At 58.8% G+C, this 19,339-nt stretch overlaps 1 protein-coding gene across 2 annotated transcripts in view; it reads right to left on the bottom strand.

The window, feature by feature from the left end:
• Positions 1 to 3,996: 3,996 nt before the first annotated feature.
• Positions 3,997 to 19,339, bottom strand: part of CTDP1 (CTD phosphatase subunit 1) — a 49,824-nt gene continuing 34,481 nt past the window's right edge. The window contains exons 12-13 of one of the 2 annotated variants that reach the window (XM_077752708.1): positions 14,044 to 14,201; positions 4,294 to 4,527 (exon numbers count right to left, since the gene is read on the bottom strand). In XM_077752708.1, the coding sequence (XP_077608834.1) occupies positions 4,386 to 4,527; positions 14,044 to 14,201 (300 nt within the window). In that variant the 3' untranslated portion in view covers positions 4,294 to 4,385. Of the gene's footprint in view, positions 4,528 to 14,043; positions 14,202 to 19,339 lie in introns of both variants that reach the window. The other variant, XM_077752707.1, reaches the window with a different exon arrangement.

Raw genomic sequence — 19,339 nt, 5'->3', positions numbered from 1 at the left:
ATCAAACGTGTCCAGAGTGTGTCTCTGTTTTAAGACACAGGGTAAGAGTTACTTTCGTTCTCTTCTTCCCTCTTTCAAAAGATTGGAGTTTTCTGGAGAATCTAGGTTTTGAAAGCAAGCGCCTAAGAACGGTCTTGGAGGGGAGGGGACGGGGCAGCACGGGAAGTGCACCCAAGGAGTCCATACAATCCATGTTAGCGGGCTCTCTGCAGATACTGAGGACTGATCATTTATTTACTCGACAGTAAATAATTTTTGCTGAGCACCAATCAGGAGCCGGGTTGTGTGCGGAGTGTAGGAGCTACGACAGCCAACCAAACAGCATTCCTGCTGACAGAGAGCTTAGCCACGAAAACCACAGAGAGAGCAAGGATGGAGACCAGGTGGGGACGCGGGGAGAGCCGGGCACACAGCGTGGCTGGATGCCCTCTCCAAGCCAGGGCTGTGGAGAGCACATCAGGCAGAGTGAGGGGAACGTGCAAAGGCCCTGAGCAGGGAAAGAGAAGCTTGCTCGGCAGCGGAAGGAAGTCAGAGCCCTGGAGCATGCAGGTCAGCAGGCTGCTCTCACTGAAAACAGGGGTGGTGATGCCATCCCCCCCACTGTGCTCTGAGTACAGACAGACCTCTCTTCCTCGAAGAACGTGCGGGTCTCTGAAATACACAGGAGAAGAGAACCTGTCGTTTACAAAATTATAAAATGCAAGAGCCTGAAGAAAACCTCAGAAGAGCCAGGATGCAACAGAACAGAACAGGCCGTGGAAGGTTCTGGCGCCCAGGCGCAGGCCACCAGTCGGACGTGACAAGGAAACCGGGCAGAGAAGCTCCTGAGCGGGACTGGCGATGCACACGTCCTGGAGAAGGGCCTCCAGGGCTTAGGGCGGAGGACGGAGGTATGGGGTGACAAGGGGCAGGTGACCAAGAGCAAAGTTTCCCCCAGAAAACCCAGAATAACTAGGAAGAAAGCAACAAAACCAATTTACACTAAAAAACATTCATGCTTGCAGACTGGTTCCTGAACAAAAACCTCCAAGAAGGTACGGCATCCAGNTGTGTAGGGCAAGAACCATGAGTTGTGGTTAAAAAAGATGAAAGGGCCTCAGTTTGGAGCCAACTTGGGGCAAGCTTTGTGGCCGGGGGGCAGCTGGCCACGAGTCCACGCCGAGCTCTTTCCGACCCAGTGGCCGCCTGAGACCGGGGCAATTTCATTCCTCTACTTCCTGCAAACGCAGCACACGTGTGTGCAAGGGACACAGCGTGTGCTCGACCCTCCTGGGTGTGAAGGGGCCCCGGTCCTTTTACCGCAGAGGAGCCTCATTCTGAGTCTTACAGAACATCTCACACACACACACACACACACACACACACAAACACACACACACGGAACTCCAGTCCCACCGCTGACAAACCACGATGGACCCTGGCCTTTAACACCTCGTGCACCCTTTGGTCTTGCAGCATTTGGGTGCAAATCCCAGACATCATGTCATTGCCTTCAGAGTCCAGTATTTCCTCACTGCCAGTTACACGTAAGTGACGGACCGCTAAATTCTACTCCTGAAATCATCACACTGTATGTTAACTACCTTGCATTTAAATTTAAAAAATAGTGGAAGAATTTAAAAAGCAAAACAAAATATAAGGGCTCTTAAAAAAGCAGACCATGTAAATTAAGTGACTCCTTCATAAATATCAACTCTCTACAGTGTGTGTGTGGACTCCGTGTGGATTAGAACCCAAGCCACGCGTTGGGACGCGTTCATCAGCTTCTTGGGTCTCTAATCACGAGGTTCCCTCTGTTTCCCCCGTCTCTCCCGCCCAGGGTGCAGCCACTGCTCCTCTCCGCAGCCCCCAGCCCACCCTCCCACCGCACGGCGCGCTTATTTTTGAGAGAGTGCAGGGGAGGGGCAAGGAGAGAGAGAATTCCAAGCAGGCTCTGCATGGACAGGGCGGAGCCTGACACACGGCTCAAACCCACGAACTATGAGATCATGGCCTGAGCCGAAACCAAGAGTTGGATACTCAACTGAGTCCCTGGGCGCCCGAAGAGCTGCATTTTAAGCAACTACATGGCTGACTCAACTGTTGGGGTTCCCGGAGATGCCTGTGCTGGGATGAGGGGACCAGAGGCAGGGGTGAGTGGTGGCCCCACTGCCCTTCTGCTGAAGTGAAGGCCCGGCCACTCATGCTCCCTGAGGGAGGAGGACTGGAGTCCTCAGTTTAAAACGGTATCTTTCCTTCGTCTGGGGCACAAACGTACTTAACAGTGACAAAACCACCAAAGGCCAGAGGAACGGCAGGTAGACCACGGTGGGTGGGGCTGGGAGACCCCCCCCCCAGCGGGCACCCCGAGCCCTGCTCCTGCCTGGCTGCCCTCACCTTCCCAGGCCGTGGGCCGGGCGGGTCCCCAGGCGTCCCCCACGGCAGAGCCCCGCCACGGACTGGCACGTGCCCACACGGACATGTGCTCTGGGACACGCCAAGTCCAAGTACGCAGAGGAAAACTCCCAGCCGCAGAAACAAAGACCCCCGGGGCTGTCCGGAGCCCTGGCCAGCACCACGGCCGCTGGCGCACCCCTCCCGGCAGGTGAAGGCGCTGGCTCTCTTTGGGACGACTTGTGAGCCCCCGTGGGCTTCCCCGCTCAGTGCAGCTCACAGCTGGCCCTCCAGGCTTCCCTCCCCAGACTGCTGTCTCCTTTTCCCGAGGCCTCGGCCCTTCTTTCCTGGTGACACCGGGTGTTGGCCTTTTTCTTCAAATGCCACCACTGTTACTCTCCTGTGACTCGTCGGAGCACTCGGAACCCCAGGGCCTCCGAGACAGAGGAGCACCCGCAGGGAGGGGCCCAAGCAGCTGAGATGCACACAGCTTGTCCCCGCCCTCCTGGGTGTGCGGAGCCCACGGTGTCGTGCAGGTGTGAGAGCGAGCAGCAGCCCAGGAGCACGGCCCCCCCGCCCAGCCCAGACAGACCCCTGCTACCCAGAGCGAGCAACACTGCGAGAAGATACCGAATTAGCACTGAGCCCTTCTGGAAACCACGGCCCGAGAGGCTGCTGGTCTTTAAGATCTCACACTGACCGGATCCCCGGTTGTGCAGTCTCCTTTCTGTGCCGACAGGAGCGTCAGGGCCGGCCCTCCCCTTCCGAGCGCAGCCGCTGGAAACTCTGGTTGCTGCTGTTCTGGAGAACAGCAAATAGGCGCACCTACGCTCCCCTTGCTGAAGAGAACAACGCAACGAAGAGGCTGTGGTTCCTACACCCCCTCCCTGCGCCTACGGGGACACCCCCCGCCCATCTCCGCCTGTCACCAGCAGTGACCGTCCTGCCCAATGTGCAGGCCTACTGGGTGCGAGCAGCAGCCAAGAAGGCTCAACTCTTGGAGGAGGAGTCAGGGTCTGGACAACACCCACGGACGCAGTGATCGCCCGGAACCGGCCAGGGCCGCGGCTCCACCCATCGCTTCTCAGGCGAGTGAGTGATGTAACCAGACGCCCCTGCTGCAGCCGAAGGCCACGTGCGCGGCACACCGCCGTACCGGACACGCTACTTCCAACTAATTAGTCCAGGGAACAGGGAGGGCGCGAGGCTGCTTGTGCCACGGATGCAGACTGGAGAGGGGACGTCTTTCACTCCCGGTGCTAATTCAACAAGGACGTGTCTCAGCAACACGTGACGGAACAGCGCGGGCCCCGGTCCAGGCCGGCCTCCCTTCTCCACGGGACGAACCCAGATCGGCCGCAGCGCCGTGAGCACATCCTAGGTCACCCGCGGCCCAGAGCCCGGCCAGCACCACCAGCAAGGGTGCTAAGGGGCCAGGCCAAAGGCAGCGGGAAGAGGAATTCACCCCCTGCACCCACAGCCTAAAAGGAACAGCCTAAAAGGGCAGGCTGGGTCTATTCCCCCGGGCAGACTCCTAAGGCCTGACCGGGCGCGCCGAGCGACCTGACACCCAGTGTCCTGCGCCCTACAGGCGGTGGGGGGCATCGCACCAGGGAACGAGTGTACAAAAAGGAGTTTTATTAAATGAAAGAGAAATCTGCTCGGTGGGTCAAATGCGAAATAGATATACAAAAACTTTACACCCGTGTCCTGGAGGAGGAGGGCCCCGTGCGCCACCCGGACCCACGCCCGCCTGCCCGCAAGAGGCTGTGAGGGGCGTGGTGATGTCTTTGGCACACTGCCTCCAGGGACACTGTCCCTTAGAAAAGTAGACTTTCCGTAGTAAAACCTCTAAAAACACCTATTTCTGCAAAATTATGTGTTTTTGTATGTGGTGCTCTGCAAATATACACGTCTTTCTGGAGGAAAGGAGACCCCATCCAAGGGCCCACGCGGCGGGGAGCCATCTGGGGACGGAGCGAGACGCACATGTCCGCCGCGCGCCCTGCAGGTCACATGAGGTCGTTGAGCTCCGCCTCCAGCGCCGCGGCCATCTCGTCCGCCTCCGAGCTGCTGCCCTCCTCGTCCTCCCCGCTGGTGTCCCCGCTGGACGCGCTGCCGGCCTCCTCCTCGGGCAGCTTCCGCTTGTGGCCCCTGCAAGACAGGCGCATGCTGTGACGCGCTGGCATCACGGGCGGGCGCACACCGGCACACACGCACCCGGGACAGCACCTGGGACATGCACGCACACCAACACACATGCACACACGCACCCAGGACACGCACACGCACCAGCACACATGCACACAGGCACCTGGGACACGCACATGCACCAGCACATAGGCACACACACACCCACGCACCCCGGGACGCGCACGCACACGCACCAGCACACATGCACACAGGCACCCAGGACACACACATGCACCAGCACACAGGCACACACGCACCCCAGGACACCCACACGCACCAGCACACATGCACACAGGCACCCGGGACACGCACCAGCACACCAGCACACACGCACCAGCACACATGCACCCAGGACATGCACACGCACCAGCACACAGGCACACAGGCACCCCGGGACGCGCATGCACATGCACCAGCACACAGGCACCCAGGCACCCAGGACACACACATGCACCAGCACACAGGCACACACGCACCCAGGGACGCACACCAGCACACACGTGCCCCGGGATGTGCACGCACACGCACCAGCACACATGCACACAGGCACCCAGGACACACACATGCACCAGCACACCAGCACACACGCACCCTGGGACGTGCAAGCACACGCACCAGCACACACGCACCCCGGGATGCGCACGCACACGCACCAGCACACATGCACAGGCACCTGGGACACGCACACGCACCAGCACGCACAAACCCGGGATGCGCGCACACACACACCAGCACACATGCACACAGGCACCCCAGGATGTGCACACGCACCCCTCCCCCGACACGCAGGCATGCACTATGGGCTGCATGCATGCTGCGCAGTGCTGTCCTTTGGGGCCATCGCTGCAAAAGTGCTGTCACAGTTTCACTGTGAGGAGGAGCTGGATCTGGTGGCCATGCCCCAGAGATGACCCAGCAGTCACAGGGTCAGGGAGGTGACAGAACAGCCATGACCCTGGGGCACACGGGGCAGGCCTGGAGGGTGCACTCCTGCTGTCGCGTCCATCCCCTCCTCCCCGGCAGCCCTTGCAAACTGCCTTCTCCCCAGAGCTCCAGACGCCGTCACCCCGATCGGCCCCAAGAAGAACCACACGCGAACAAACACAAAGCACGGTGGGAGAGGGCAGCTCGGCGGTAGGAACTATTGGTGCCACTTTGCAGACACGGAAGCCAAGGCACCTCCCAGGGCACAAGACGGGGCCGTCACCCGGTCCGGCCTAAAAGCCCCGCTTTCCTCAGGTGGCCGTCAAGACGAATGACCCCAACGACGAACTGAAGCTGCGAGGGCACACGCTGTTCCACACTGACCGCCAGCCAGGGCAGCCGCCTCCGCTCTGGGGACAGTGTTGGCAGACTGGGACCAGCACGGGCCCGCGGCTCCAGTCGGCCAGCGGCCAGCACAGCACTTCCCCCCCAGGAGGCGCCCGCTGGTCCCGAGCGGCGCCCCCACGCTGAGGAAGACCGGCCTGACCACATGTGGCCGCCCCAGGTCTCCCCTCACACAGGGGCACCCGCGCCTCGCAGGTCAGCCCCCCGCCCCGTGTGCTGTGTGGTGGGGGTACAAGCATGCCCTGAAGACTTTCTGGATCTCACACACACAGACGGCAGCCACACACGTGCGTGTAGATACCGGGGCACACGCAGGCTGGAGACCACGGGTGCTGGTCGTAGGAAAGCCGTAGAATTTAAGAGAAATCCCGCCAACGAGAGCAGACGGACCCACGGAAGACACTTTGCTGACTGACCACCGTCCTCCCAGAAACAGGATGTGCTGCAGAGGCGGAGGCGCCGGGGAGCCTGCCGGGAGCTCCCGCGGGGCCACTCGCAGAAGCAGCAGCCCCTGGACTGTCCCTCCGCCCTGGGCTCCACCCTGTGCCACCAGGGCAGAACTGCCTCGTCCAACTCATCAGAGCACTTTATCACATGCTGGGCATTCGGTCCAGATTTCAAATAGCTTATTTTCACATCGACTCAGTATTTCTCAAAAAAATGTTTAAACTGTTACAGAAAACGTGTTGGGCTCAAAACTGAAGCGGAGAGTGGGTTTCTCTCACAGCATCTGACAATTGAGAGACACGGGTTGATCGATTAGGAGAGCTCTGGAAAGTACACAAGTAAGAACGGTGTAAAGGGGCATCTGAGCTCAGCGATGTTTCAGGGAAGTTACCCCAAACGCTAGGCCACACGGCCTCCTTTGCCCTTGGCCCCCCTGGAGGGCAGCTCGGCCTCCAGGTGCACCCAGTGCAGCCTGTGGAGACGTGGGCGTGGCACCAGCTCTGCGCTCAGGGCCTTTCCGGTGTTAGTGGAACACGGGATTCCCGGCAGCGCCAATGCATTCAGGCACAGGAGCCACAAAGCGCCCTTCCTGGTGCGAGGCGGGGCGTGTGGTGGGCCTGCGGTCGCGCCTGCCAAGAGGGTCCTGGAGACCTCATGCCCGGCACACGTTCGCACGGAAGTGGCTGCTGGGCCCCAGTCCAGCAGCTCACGAGCCCCAGCTCTCTCTGGGGACACGTGGTGCAGAGCCTCCCCTCCCCAATCTCATGAGGTGGCTTGTCCAAGCCTTCAGTCTCAAGAGCTCTCTTTCCGAAGCACAGACCGCAGTTATTTTTCAGGCGTGTGCTGGAATATATTTGTGCTTTTCACGCTCTGAATGGCGAGAAGTCTTTGGACTATCAGTACACAAAATGAAAAGTGACCGTGTATCCCAAGGTCACAAAGATCTGTTTTCTTCCCGATCTGTGAGTTGGCTTTGGAATACGTTTCCGAGGCAGGGCTGAGATGAATTCTACATCTGGACATCTAACTATGGCAGCACCATTTACTGAAAAGAAAACTTATAGAAACGTCTATACGAATACATATGCAGATATAAGCCTACAAAATTTTGAAGACAAGAAACCCCCCTAAAAGAGAGTCGTGAAAGTCTCTGGGCAAAAGAGAGCACAAGCAGAGCCCCAAACCTGAGGTCAGGAAACTATGTGCAAGACTAGGGCACGCGTGACCTGAGCCTATGAAACGGAACACGCTTTCGCAAACTGGTGACACAATAAATAACCTGAGAGAAACGCTCCCAAATCAGAAAACAGGAACTGATAGAATAAACTCAAAATGGACAAAAACCCTGAAAACGATACCGGGGAATGTAGCTGAGGGGATCGGTGTGACTGCTCAGGCTGAAAAGTGAACAAGAGGCTGGCACCCCGAGGTCCGGGGAACGGCATCGGTGGCCGTGGCACGTGGGCTGCGTGGCCCGTCCAGGCACCCGTCTGCAGGGCCAACATCAGCCTGAGGACACAGACAACTCAGCAAACAGTGAATTTTGGATAAGATATCCTGAAACAAAAGCTATTTTTATGCACAATTACTCTGAAGTCTCTTGGGTGACTCCTTTTGCTCAGTGGTGACAAAACAGAGATGTGTTTAGAAATGACACGCAGACGTAGACGAGACGGACACTGGTAAAAATGCCAGGTGGCCACTTAGCTCCCATAAAAGGGGGTCCGTCCTGTTCAGGCTACTGTGAACACCAACAAGAATAACACCCCCTGGGCACCGCCCAGGAAAAAGCGGGTGGGCCCAGGCCTCACAGGGACACAGCTGGGGTCACAATGCGTGTGCGGCCCATGGTCCCCAGGCCTGTAGGAACATGTCCCGTCCCGGCTGCTGGTGAGCGGCACTGGTGTTATCTATCCAGAACAGCAGCGACTCTGAGTGCACTTACTTAAGAGAAGGCAGGAAAATACCGGCTGCGCCCCACCCTCTGGGCACCCAGCCCGGGGCCCACAGAGTGAGACACCGCGGTGGGACCGTGAAGTCCCGGCCTCCTTCCAGGGTGCGCTCACCACTGTGGGCTCCCCGTCACAAGGACGTGTCACCCAACTGAGGGCACGCCACCTAATCGAGCTGCGCTCTCCGGTCAGCATGGCACGGCAAGGTCTCTGGAAGTCACNCCGCCTCCTAAGGCACATGGTCTGCTCTTCGCCTGAGAGCCGGGCCCACATCTGCTCCCCACTTTCATCATTTTCACAACTTGAAGCAAAAAGCAAAAGCAGAGGAGACAGTGGCCATCAGGGACACGGGCCCCCAGGCCCAGGAAAGAGCCGGACCCCCTGCTGAGGGCAGACTGGGAAGCCATCGAGAGCCTCGAGGCAGGGAGTGCCTGCTGGCAGGGCCAGGTGGGGACAGGAGGGACCCCGAGGGCAGCGCCAGGGCAGGAGGGGAGTCAGCCGTCCAAACAACCGTCTTACAACAGCGATGCTGTGGGATAACGGCTTCTATGGAAACACGTGACCTGCACTTGCAGAGCGTCTGGGACAGCAGCCGCCGCACCTGGAGGCTCACTGCACAAACGTCGTGTTCACAGACCCCTCCTGATGACGCAGCGCGCTGGCATGGGGTGACACGACCGTCATTTCCACAAACCGTGCAGTGGGTGTCGTGGCTCCCATCAATGGCTGAGGAGACCGCACAGCCACATCCTCGGGGGGCTGGACCCCACACGACCCCACACAGGTGACAGGGTATGTCAGACACAGTACACCTATCTTACAGACCAAGGACTTTACCGACACAGGGTCGTCTCGCCGGGAAGTGACAGAGGGAGCAGCCCCACGCGGGGTCGTGCACGGCGTCCCACGTGGCTCAAGACCGGGGAAGACGGTCAGCGGCCCAGGTGGCAACGCGAGTGTTAAGGTTGGCCTCACGCTTTCTGTGACAAAGAGTGAAATGAGACAGACGCAGAAGAAACCTTTACTCTCACTAAATAACACTTGGAGAATATCATATACAGCACGACAGAATTCTAGTAACTAAAAATTATCTCAAGAGGGGCGCCTGGGTGGCTTAGTCGGTTAAGCGTCCGACTTTCGCTCAGGTCATGATCTCGTGGTTTGTGGGTTCGAGCCCCGTGTCGGGCTCTGTGCTGACTGCCAGCTCAGAGCCTGGAGCCTGTTTCAGAGTCTGTGTCTCCCTCTCTCTCTGACCCTCCCCTGCTCACGCTATCTCTCTCTCTCTCTCCTAGAAATAAATAAAAAATATTAAAAAAAAAAAAATTATCTCAAGAATTGGAACCGGCGTGCAGGCCGTGGCTAACGGCTGTGGATGGTCAAAGCTCCATCTCCCGTCAGCACAACGCACAACGTTCACAGCCCGGGACGCAGTGCCACCTGCGAGCAGGTTTTATGTGGAAAAAACCGAAAGCTGAAAAAACCTCCAACATCCAGCGAGGAAAACAGCAAGAACAGAATAAACTTGCTCCCTGACACTCCAGCTTCCAGCACACCGCCCACTGGTGCCTCAAGCGTGTGCCCGTAAGGTACGCGGCCGTCTCGGGGACTGCGGCAAACACCCACGCCGGCATCTGACCGACGACTGCCACACAGAGCCCACAGAGCAAGTACTTTCCAACTCGTTGCTTAAACCCGCTCAGTTTTCTGGCAGAAAAAAGCCACAGCGCGACACGCAGCGAGGTCACTGTCTCAACTAACCCGTCTCCTGCGTGTGTATGCAGGTGTGTGCGTGTGGCACGGCCAGGTCTGTGTCCTGCAGTACAGTGACGTGCAAGGCCGAGGGAAGACGCACCCTGCGTGCACCAAGCATGGCCAGCAACGGGCACAGCGGGTGTGTGCTGGCCCTTAGGGCAGGCTGGGTGGGGACCCAGGCGACCTGTCACCTGACACGCGGGCTCGGGGTGCAGGCCGGCAGCCACCCCCCTGCACGCGGTCGTGCCACTGCAGCGGCGGCCCCAGAGGACACTGGCTGCAGCCGCCCAGGTGCGAGATGGGTGTCTTATTGAGTAGATAAGGAAGTGGCAGCTGGGGCACGGAGCTCAGGGTCACGGGCACGGACCCGCGGGAGCTGCTGCTTCATGCGAACAGCACAAGAAAAGGGCTCAGAACGACATCAAGGCCTCTCACCTGAGAAATGGGCAAAAGCGTTAGATTCGGCGGTTTTGCTACGAACCCGGAGCCCCCTCGCAGAACGCACGTGAACGGGAGGTGGGCTCCCGGCCCCCGCCTTCCCAAGAGACATGCGAGTTCCTGTCACTGAAAACCGGCACGTGGAGAATTTTCACAAGCGAGACAGGAAGGAACCGTGCGCAGGGTGCCCCCACGTGCCTCAGGGGCCCCGGCCGGCGGTCAGCGCGCAGGCTTCAGGAGAGGACAGTCCCCGGAGCACAAGTAGTTGGATCACATTCGTCGCAACTGGCTCTGAAAAGCCTGCCGCCTGACAGGAATTTATGTGTTATGAGACAACTTCTAAACCCCTCGCAGGGACGGGCAGGACGGCCTCCCTTCACCGCCAGGTCCACGTCCACGTCCACGGTGCAGCTGCACGGGCACTGCTGTCGGCAGACGTGTGGGCTCACGGGCGGTGACCCCACATCGTGCAGGAAGGAGTTCTCGCGTGGGGATGGGGTGGGGGCCACCCATGCTGAGCACAAATGTCAGTGTCACAGTCTGTCCTCGGGTCGCACACCCACGCACACTGGTTACGGTCGTGTTCAGAGGCCCTCCTGCACTTCTGATCCAGTTCCTTCCTTCCGGAAGTCAGCACATCCAATGTGACACCGCAGAACGGGACCCATCTTCTTGGACTTCCTCCCCACGCGGACCCACGTCATGCGGTCAGAGCCCGGTCAGACACAGGTGCAGACTCGCCGCTCAGCTCAGGGCCTGCGCTTCCTTCGTGCGCTACTCTGCTCCCCTGCAGTCCATCTACGTGTGCTGCAGACTGCTACAATCGCTGCCTTGTCACCTTACGTCTTGTAGAGAAGCCGAGAAAACACGGGCACCCTTAGAGCACGTCGCGCTATCCTTCCCGTTTACTGTTTCTTCTGAGGCCTCTCACTCCCACAGTCCGCGTGGGCGCTGGCAAGCATCACACTTCAGGTTCATGGATTATGTCCACGCACCCGCACACAACTGCTTTTCTATCCGCTCAGGGGAGAAAGGAGAGAACTATGAGTTTTTACTGCTGGTGACCACACGCTCACGCCCACGGGGCTCTCACATGGATTCCCGGCTCTCCCTGCGTCAGCGGCTTTCAGATCAAGGTGCTCCCTTCAGTTCCCTGCAAGGACAGCGAGCTCTCTCAGTTCCCGGCCGGGGACGCCTTCTCCGAGCTTCGTTTCTGCGGGGCCTTGCCTGCCTGATGGCCTTTTCTCCTGTGTGAGCGCGCCACCCCGGGGGCCCCGGGCCCACAGGCCCTCGTCCGGCTTGCACACTTGAACCACGACGTGTCTGGGTGTGGCTCCCCGTGCTGTAGCGATTTCGGGACGTCTTAGATGCTCTTCTATCCGGTCTGGGAGGTTTTCTGCCCACCCCCCTCCGCGGGCACGTGTGTGTACTTCTGCCGCCCCTGCTCATTCTCCCTCCCGTGGTTCAGACAGACCCCCACAGAACGCCCACCTCCTCACTGTACTTCTCAGCATCATCCGTGGGCTGGCTCTCGGCCTCCCACACGGCTCCTCTGGCCCGGAGTGTGCTTGGGGTGGCGGCCAGGAAGCGCTCTGGGAGCTGTGCCGTCAGGCCGTGCACCCGGGGCCCACCTCTCCCTGGCCGGGGCAGCCACTGCGGCCCAGTGACCGGTGAGCCCATTTTCCTCCGTCTGAAGCCCCGGGCACAGCCCATTAGAAGAGAAAATCACGTTAAAATGAAGCCACGGTGACACCAATGGTCGCCTATCGTGTTGCCTGGAAGCTGCCACCACGAACACCGTGCCACCGGACAGAAGTCGCCATGGAGAAACGTGAGGCATTCTGTGCAGGCACACGGCCACTAGGTGTCGGCTCAGACACGCACGTGAGCAGACACACACATGCAAGCACTAGAGCACACACAAGTGTGGCCAGTGCACATGCAAGCACGCCCAGCGCACACGGGTGTTCACTCCAGTTTTGTGTGCAGTGGCAGGAGATGAAACCAAGTACAAACGCAGAGGTGGCTCCTGAAGCATGACGGGGGCGGGGCCACGGCCCTGCTCCACACCCTCAAGTCCGTCCCCAGGTCCCAGAAGCACCGCTGGCCACGCGGGCAGAGATGCCCCGCTAGCTTCCACAGGGACGGATGTCCTCGGGCCGACAAAGCCCCCAGACTCCCGTCCCGGCCACGTGTGTATCCTGTCCCTTACGACGACACGCCTACCCGGGGCTGGAGAGGATCCTGCCCAGGTCCGCCGGCACCATGAGCACCTTTCATGTGCGCCAGGCCTTCTGGAGTCTTGTGAAAACTGCCTGCACTTGTTTTTTACGTGACAGAGAAAACAAGCTCAAGCAGAGCGGGCTGCCGACCACCGAGAAGCCACCAGGCACCCCTGGCCCGGCCGACGCCACCACACAGAGGTCCTTGGGCGGGTGGGAGGCGGGCTTCTCGGAGCCCCAGGGGGACCCTGCACGGAGATGAGGACACAACTCAGCGCAAGCATCCTGCTTCTTGTGACAGTTCTGTCCTAAGACGACTGGACGGCATTTCAACGCGCTGGAAAGGTCTGCTGTGGGGCCAGCCTTGTGCTCGGACAGCTGGTGTCCAACACTCCTGCACACAGGGGCAGGACGGAGACGCCGTCCGCAGGGTCAGGCTCTCAGAGCAGCGGGTCCACGCCAGCACTGCATGCAGACAGACCCGGAGCAAAGCCGTCCGCACTCCGAGGGACGCGACTCCCTCCCCGGCTATGATGGCCCCGCCCCACGGTCAAACAAGCAAGCACAAGGCGAGGAAGGCCTTTTCTGACGTGCGAAGTTTGTCTGCCTTCCATGCACACGCTCCCACGAAGCCCCTCGAAGATGCATCTGCTCCACCAAAGGAAGAGAACAGAGAAACAAGATGCTGGAGCCGGGGAACGTGAGTGCCTCTCCTGAGGCGGAGGGGCCTGGAGGGGAGGCTCGGGGACACTCAGGGACAGCACTTCTGGCTTTGGGAGGACCGAATGCGCCGCTGTGGTGAGACACGTAGAGGAAGGCAAAAAGGAAAGAAACCGAGCAAAGAGAACATGACGTGATGATCAAATCCAAGTGGGACAAAAAGGTGCTTCAGAAAAGACGAGTAACCCTGGCATGCTGTGTGGCCTGGGGCAAGTGTGGCTGCGTGGACACCAGCCACCACCAGCAGGCACGGTCACATCAGCCGCGCCTCACACAGCTGGGTACGCGGTAAGTCACCAACTATGAAAACGTGCTGGCGGTGCTGCCGTCCGCCCTTCACCGCGGGACCGCCGGGTCACGCAGGCACACGCGTCACCACTTACACAGACGCAAAGGGCTTTGTACGGGGAAAGTTAGGTCTCCACGAGTAATAACGGAAACAACAAAGACTCTAATAAAAATCTACGTCCTGCGAACATAACATTCTGAAAATGCCGAAGCTTGAAGAACGCGATGTTAGCACATCACACCTGCAGACCTCACCTGGGTGCGCCCTCACCTGCCCCGCCCCCCACGTGGACTCCCCCCTCACCTGGGCCCACACCTTGCCCTCTCACCTGGGCCCCCGGCTGCCTGCTGTGGTTCTCTCGCTGGACGCCGTGGCCTGCAGCGTGGCCCGGGGCTCCCGGGGCAGCGGCCGCCCCTGCCGCTCCTCCTCCGGCTTCCGCTTCTCGCTGTCGCTGTCATCGCTGCCCTCTCCTAGGATGTCATCCACCTGGCAAAGGGGGACAGTCAGGGCACACACCCAGTGCCTAGAACCCGACCCCTACGGCAGACGCAGCGTGGTCCCGCCTGGTCCCGACCCCGTGCCCTCGCCTTGAGCACAGCTGCGAGTCCAGGTGCCTGCCAGGCAGAGTCCGAGGTCTGCGGTGGCCTGGACCTTGTCGGTGGCACACGAGGCGGCCAAGAAAGCAGAGAAGGCCCAGCCCGTCCCTCCTCCGGGGCCCTCCTGGGATCCCAGGACCCTGAGTGTGCCCCTGGGGCAGGACACGTGGAGCGCGGGACGGTCACTCCTCGGCGGCGTGATTCTAGTGGGATGTTCCCTCCAGGGCACTAAGACTCAGCCTTCTGCTCACGATCGGGGGCTGCAGCACTTGACTGTTTTCTGGGAGGCACTCCACAGTCTGGGGGCGGGGGCGCGCGGCTGCCGGGGCCCAGCGGTGTCCCGGCGGCTCACACAGGGTGCTTGTCCCCTGCCTGCTCCAGGGCACGGGTTTTCTCTCACAGAGCTCACATTTCACCATTTACGGATGTGCCACGGGAACTAGTGGCCGGGGGTCCCAGAGTCAGCCCTCCCTGCGCCCCTACAGCCTGGGGGAGGTCTGCTTCCCAGCTGCCCAGGGGCGCCCACCGAGGTGACGAGAGCTGCCTCCTAATGCCCGTTTGTGCCACAGAAGGAGCCGTGACATCAGATTTGGGGTGAGCGTGGAAACAGAAGACGGGGTTCTAGACTGGATCCTGCTTTCCACCTGTCTGCCCTTGGTCTCTGAGCCCTTCTCTCAAGTCCATCCTACCCTTTCAGCAAAGACTCTGGAAAACGACAAAAATCCGGCGGAAAGGAGAGAAGCAAGGAAAAGGAGGTCCCTCTGCCACCACTGCAGAAACGTGCTGCCAACTCCTCTGGGCGTCCAAGCACCCACTGCCAATGACACACTTGGAACACTGCTGTTTTCTCAGAGAGTGCTGCTTCCCTGGCACAACTGAAATTGCTAGTTTCCTTGGTTCTAACTTAATATGTGCTGGAGAAACTGCACAGCCCCCTGGCGGGTGGGCTGGGGTCTTACAGCACACGGGCAGCGCAGCCAGCCTTTCGCAGACTCGCGTACGGTCACAGCGGCACCAGGAAGGCAAATGTTCACGGACGCAACTCCCAGGCGCAGAGGCTCTGTGGCAACACCTCCGTAACTTCCTAGACACACGCACGGGCGCCTGAGAAGCGTCAGGATGCGTCAAGACGGTAACATCAACTTATTTAAAAAGGCACAAAGTGGAGCGTAAAGATGACCACACTAACACATGCATCGCTCGGGCCCTAGGTACCAGGCTTCAGAGCTGAAGGTGTATTTTCCCCAAAAACACTGGAATAAAATTGTCTGTGTGTAGGAACTTTACTCAGAAAAAGCAGTGATGTCAAAAATCCTGTAAGTCGACATAATTACATTTTTATGACCTTGAACTGGATCATTATTTAACAAGTTTATCTGATTTTTGGTATGTTTTCTTGTTTTTTATTTTCACTCACCTGTAAGTTACCTTTTTTAGTTTAGAAAAAGCAGGGAGCTTGAGTGCATGAGCAGGGGAGGGACAGAGAGGGAGGGAGAGAGGGAATCCGAAGTAGGCTCTGTGCTGTCAGCACGGAGCCCAACGCAGGGCTCTAACTTATAAGACTGTGAGATCATGACCTGAGCTAAAACCGAGAGTCGGACACTTAACCGACTGAGCCACCACGGGGCCCCGTATCTGACCCGTAACACTGCTCACGGTGGCTACAGCAGGAGATGTTCATTGGTCCTTGTCTCTGGTTCCCAACATCGAGCCCCTAAACCCCTTCAACCTGCCTGGCTGATGGCAGCATTTTTTCCTAACGAGGCAACTGCACGTGGCTTCTGGACGGGGCTGGTCAGCAGAGCAGACGCTTGGGGCCGCATCCTCGGGGAGGGGAGGGAGCTGGAGACTGACCAGACTGGAGTTCATGACTCATCACGCCTCCTCCATGCAGCCTCCATAAAGGTCCCCAAAGCAGGGGGTTCAGGGGGCTCCTGGGTGGCCCACTCCACCTCCACGGGGACAGAAGCTCCTATGCTCGGGACCTGTGTGGCTCTTCACCGGGCCGTTCCCGTGTCTGGTCACGTTCTTTCTGACACAGTGAGCCGCTCAGCGTAAATAAGCATGTCCCTGACTTCTGGGAGCCGTCCCAGCAGATGATGGAACCCCAATTTGCAGCTGGTCGGTCACAAGTACGGGTGACAACCCGGGACCTCCCCCTCATGCCTGGCGTCTGATGGGGGTAGGTGTGTGGGTCCAGGCAGTGTCGGAGCCGCTGTGTGGCCCCCACACATCTGGGCAAGAGCAGAGGGGCGCTGTGCTTTCCTAGATGAGTCTCAACAGCCTCCCGTCAGCCCACCCTCGACAAGGGCTGGCAAGGAGGGTGTGAGGGCACCGTTTCCCCCACGAGCAGCCCACGCGCCGCAGGGACCCGGGACTGGCCGCAGCTGGGGGGGCGCGGGGTCTGTGGGAACCCTGACGGTGTGCTCGCGGTGGCTTTCAGACGTTTTGAACTTGGAACTACAGGGATGTGGTGGCAACTTAAAAGTTAAATTTTAAAAAAAGCAGTAATTCAGAATGACCAGGCTTTCAGCTTCTTCCAGAAAACAAAGGCAGGCAGGTGGTTAGAGGTGTTTAACTCACGAAAACTTTGATTTTTCCCATGGACAACTAGGGGCGGCCCCTGGGGAACCTTCCGGCAAGGCTGGACGCCCGCAGCCTCTCCTTACAAAGGGTCAGGTGCCTGCCTCCTGCCCCTCGCCAGTCCTGCAGCGTGTTCAGCGACAGGGCTGTTCGCTCCTCGCCTCCCCTGCAGCGGGCACCCCCACGGGGTCCGTGAGCTGCTCTGCGTGGATGAGGCCTCAGGGTCACTGAGGGACAAAGCCTCTGACTGACAGAGAGGACATCCCGACACGGAGCACCTTCAACCTGAGACCCGTGGTGGCTCCCAAGCTCACCTGCTCTGGAGGACAACAAATGCAGGTTGAAGTCACCATGGAAAACAGTGTAGCGACAGTTAACCGAACAAAGCTATCACCAAGTCAGTCACTGTAGAGGTGACATGCAGACGGACGGACGGACGGGGTTTGCTGCTGAGCTAAAGGCATTTAACAGAGAGCACGGAGCTAATTCTAAGTAGCTGCATTCAGGTGTCGCTGCTACATTTACTTAGCTGTGTATACTCTATGTTGATGAGCAAGCTTATTAGAATTATCAGTGTTAGATCATATTTATTATTATTAGTATTATTAGTATTAAATTTTGCTCTGAAAGTATTTCAGACCTTTAAATCTGCATCATGCCTTTTCTAAAAAAAGGAAGGAATTTTAAAAGCCAGTTATTTTAAACACGACCACCAACACACACAACCACAACCTCCGGGTGCGCCGTGAAGTGACCCAGGGACCTGCCGCTGGCGGAAAAGGAGCCTCCCACCCCTCCCACGTTGCGCAGCTCACCGACGTGCGTGTTCACTCTGCCAGGGGGTTGGGAGACTCAGGAACATTCTGTACAGCCAAGCGGGAATCGTGTGTACACGTCAGAAGCTGGTTGTATTTAAATTATGCTTCAACTTGCTCTTCGTCTTTCTACTTTACTCATGTATCTGCTTCAGAACAATGGACATTTTTCCAGCACCTTCTCTTACAGAAAGTCATCTATTAACGTACCACTTACTTTATAAATACTATTTAAACGCTGCTAGGATAAAAATTTCAGAATCCTGAAGAAGTGGAAACGCTCATTCTAGAGTGACGTAACTACCAAGGCCTCTCTGACAAAAGGCCCACACGGATCACCTCGAACGCCCTGGAGAGCGTTCCCATCACCGCCCTGAAGACGCAGGACCAGGAGGAGCTGCAGACCCCAGGGCCGTCACACGGCGAGCCTCACCGCCCAAAGGGCTGCCGACACAGGGGAAGAGATCCAGCCGTCGTGAAAATAAGCATTTAAACCCTGCAAGGACATGCTGCTCACCAAGTGCGCCCGGCGCCCGGGATTACACTCACATGCCTCGCTTCCAGTAACTCTTGGAATAATCTCCGGCCAACGAAAAGCAAGTCCCGCCACACGGCCTGCCTGGGGCTGCTTCTCCGGACGTGAGCGCAGAGCCCTCCTCAAACTCGGCCTCTCCCGCACGGCGGCCGTGGCCCTGGGGAGAAGGGCGCTGAAAGCAGACACAGCACGTACAACAGGACTCTGCTTTCCGGAAGTTCGACGACTGCTCAAACCAGCTTGCAGCATCAGAAACCAGAAGATTTAGGCTTCTCACCAAATCCTGGAGGTTTCTGGACACCGTTCCTCCAAGATTCTGTCCCGCACCCATCTCCTCCCCCACTTCGGGACTCCACTCACTCACTCACTCACACTCTCACACACACGCGTGTGCTGAGTGAGGCTCTCTGATGCTGACCAGACGTGCCCTGTTTGTGGGCTCTTTCCTCCTCTTACTGGCACGGTCTCCTGCCAATTTTGGGGACAAGTGTACGGCAAGCGTACTTTCCAGTTCTGGAATTCCCACTGCTTGATCGTCATTCTGCATTCACCCCAGGGCCGTTCCCTCCTCCCGGGGAGCACGGCCACCGAGCTGTCTCACGGCGCTGGACCCACGAACTCAAGTCCAGGGTGACTTGTGGGACCTCCACTGGCCTCACCCTGACTGCGCCCCGGACGGCTCCGATGCCGCATCCGCCTCCCACCGCCCTGAATGCGCGCTTGCGTTTTAGCAGATTCAGCCTGAACAGGGTGGGTAAGATGGAAAGTTCTGCCTCACCTTCCGTGGATGCTGTCTGTCCCACATCTGTGCCCCTGGGGGTGAGCCTGGAGCTCAGGTCGGCTCCTATGCAGACTCAGGGTGCCCTTCTCTGAGAGCCCGAGCTGTGGCCCCATATGGTGTGGCCGGGCGACCCGGGTAAAAGAAGCAGAGAAAGGAGCCTCCGTCCATGCGCTTTCGGCCCCAGGCTCCTGTCCCCGGCCCGAGTGGAGACACAGCTCCGTAACAGGGGCGGACCCAGAGCAGAGCCGTGGGAGAGACGCACATCCCCCCTGAAATGAGGGCCAGAGCCACGGACACAGGAGAAAAAAAGCCTA

This window comes from Crocuta crocuta, unplaced genomic scaffold, assembly GCF_008692635.1.
Source record: "Crocuta crocuta isolate KB4526 unplaced genomic scaffold, BGI_CrCroc_1.0 scaffold101, whole genome shotgun sequence".
NCBI classification, from domain to species: Eukaryota; Metazoa; Chordata; class Mammalia; order Carnivora; family Hyaenidae; genus Crocuta; species Crocuta crocuta.
The sequence above is the reverse complement of the archived record's forward strand: the minus strand, read 5'-3'. Positions and strand labels throughout refer to the sequence as shown.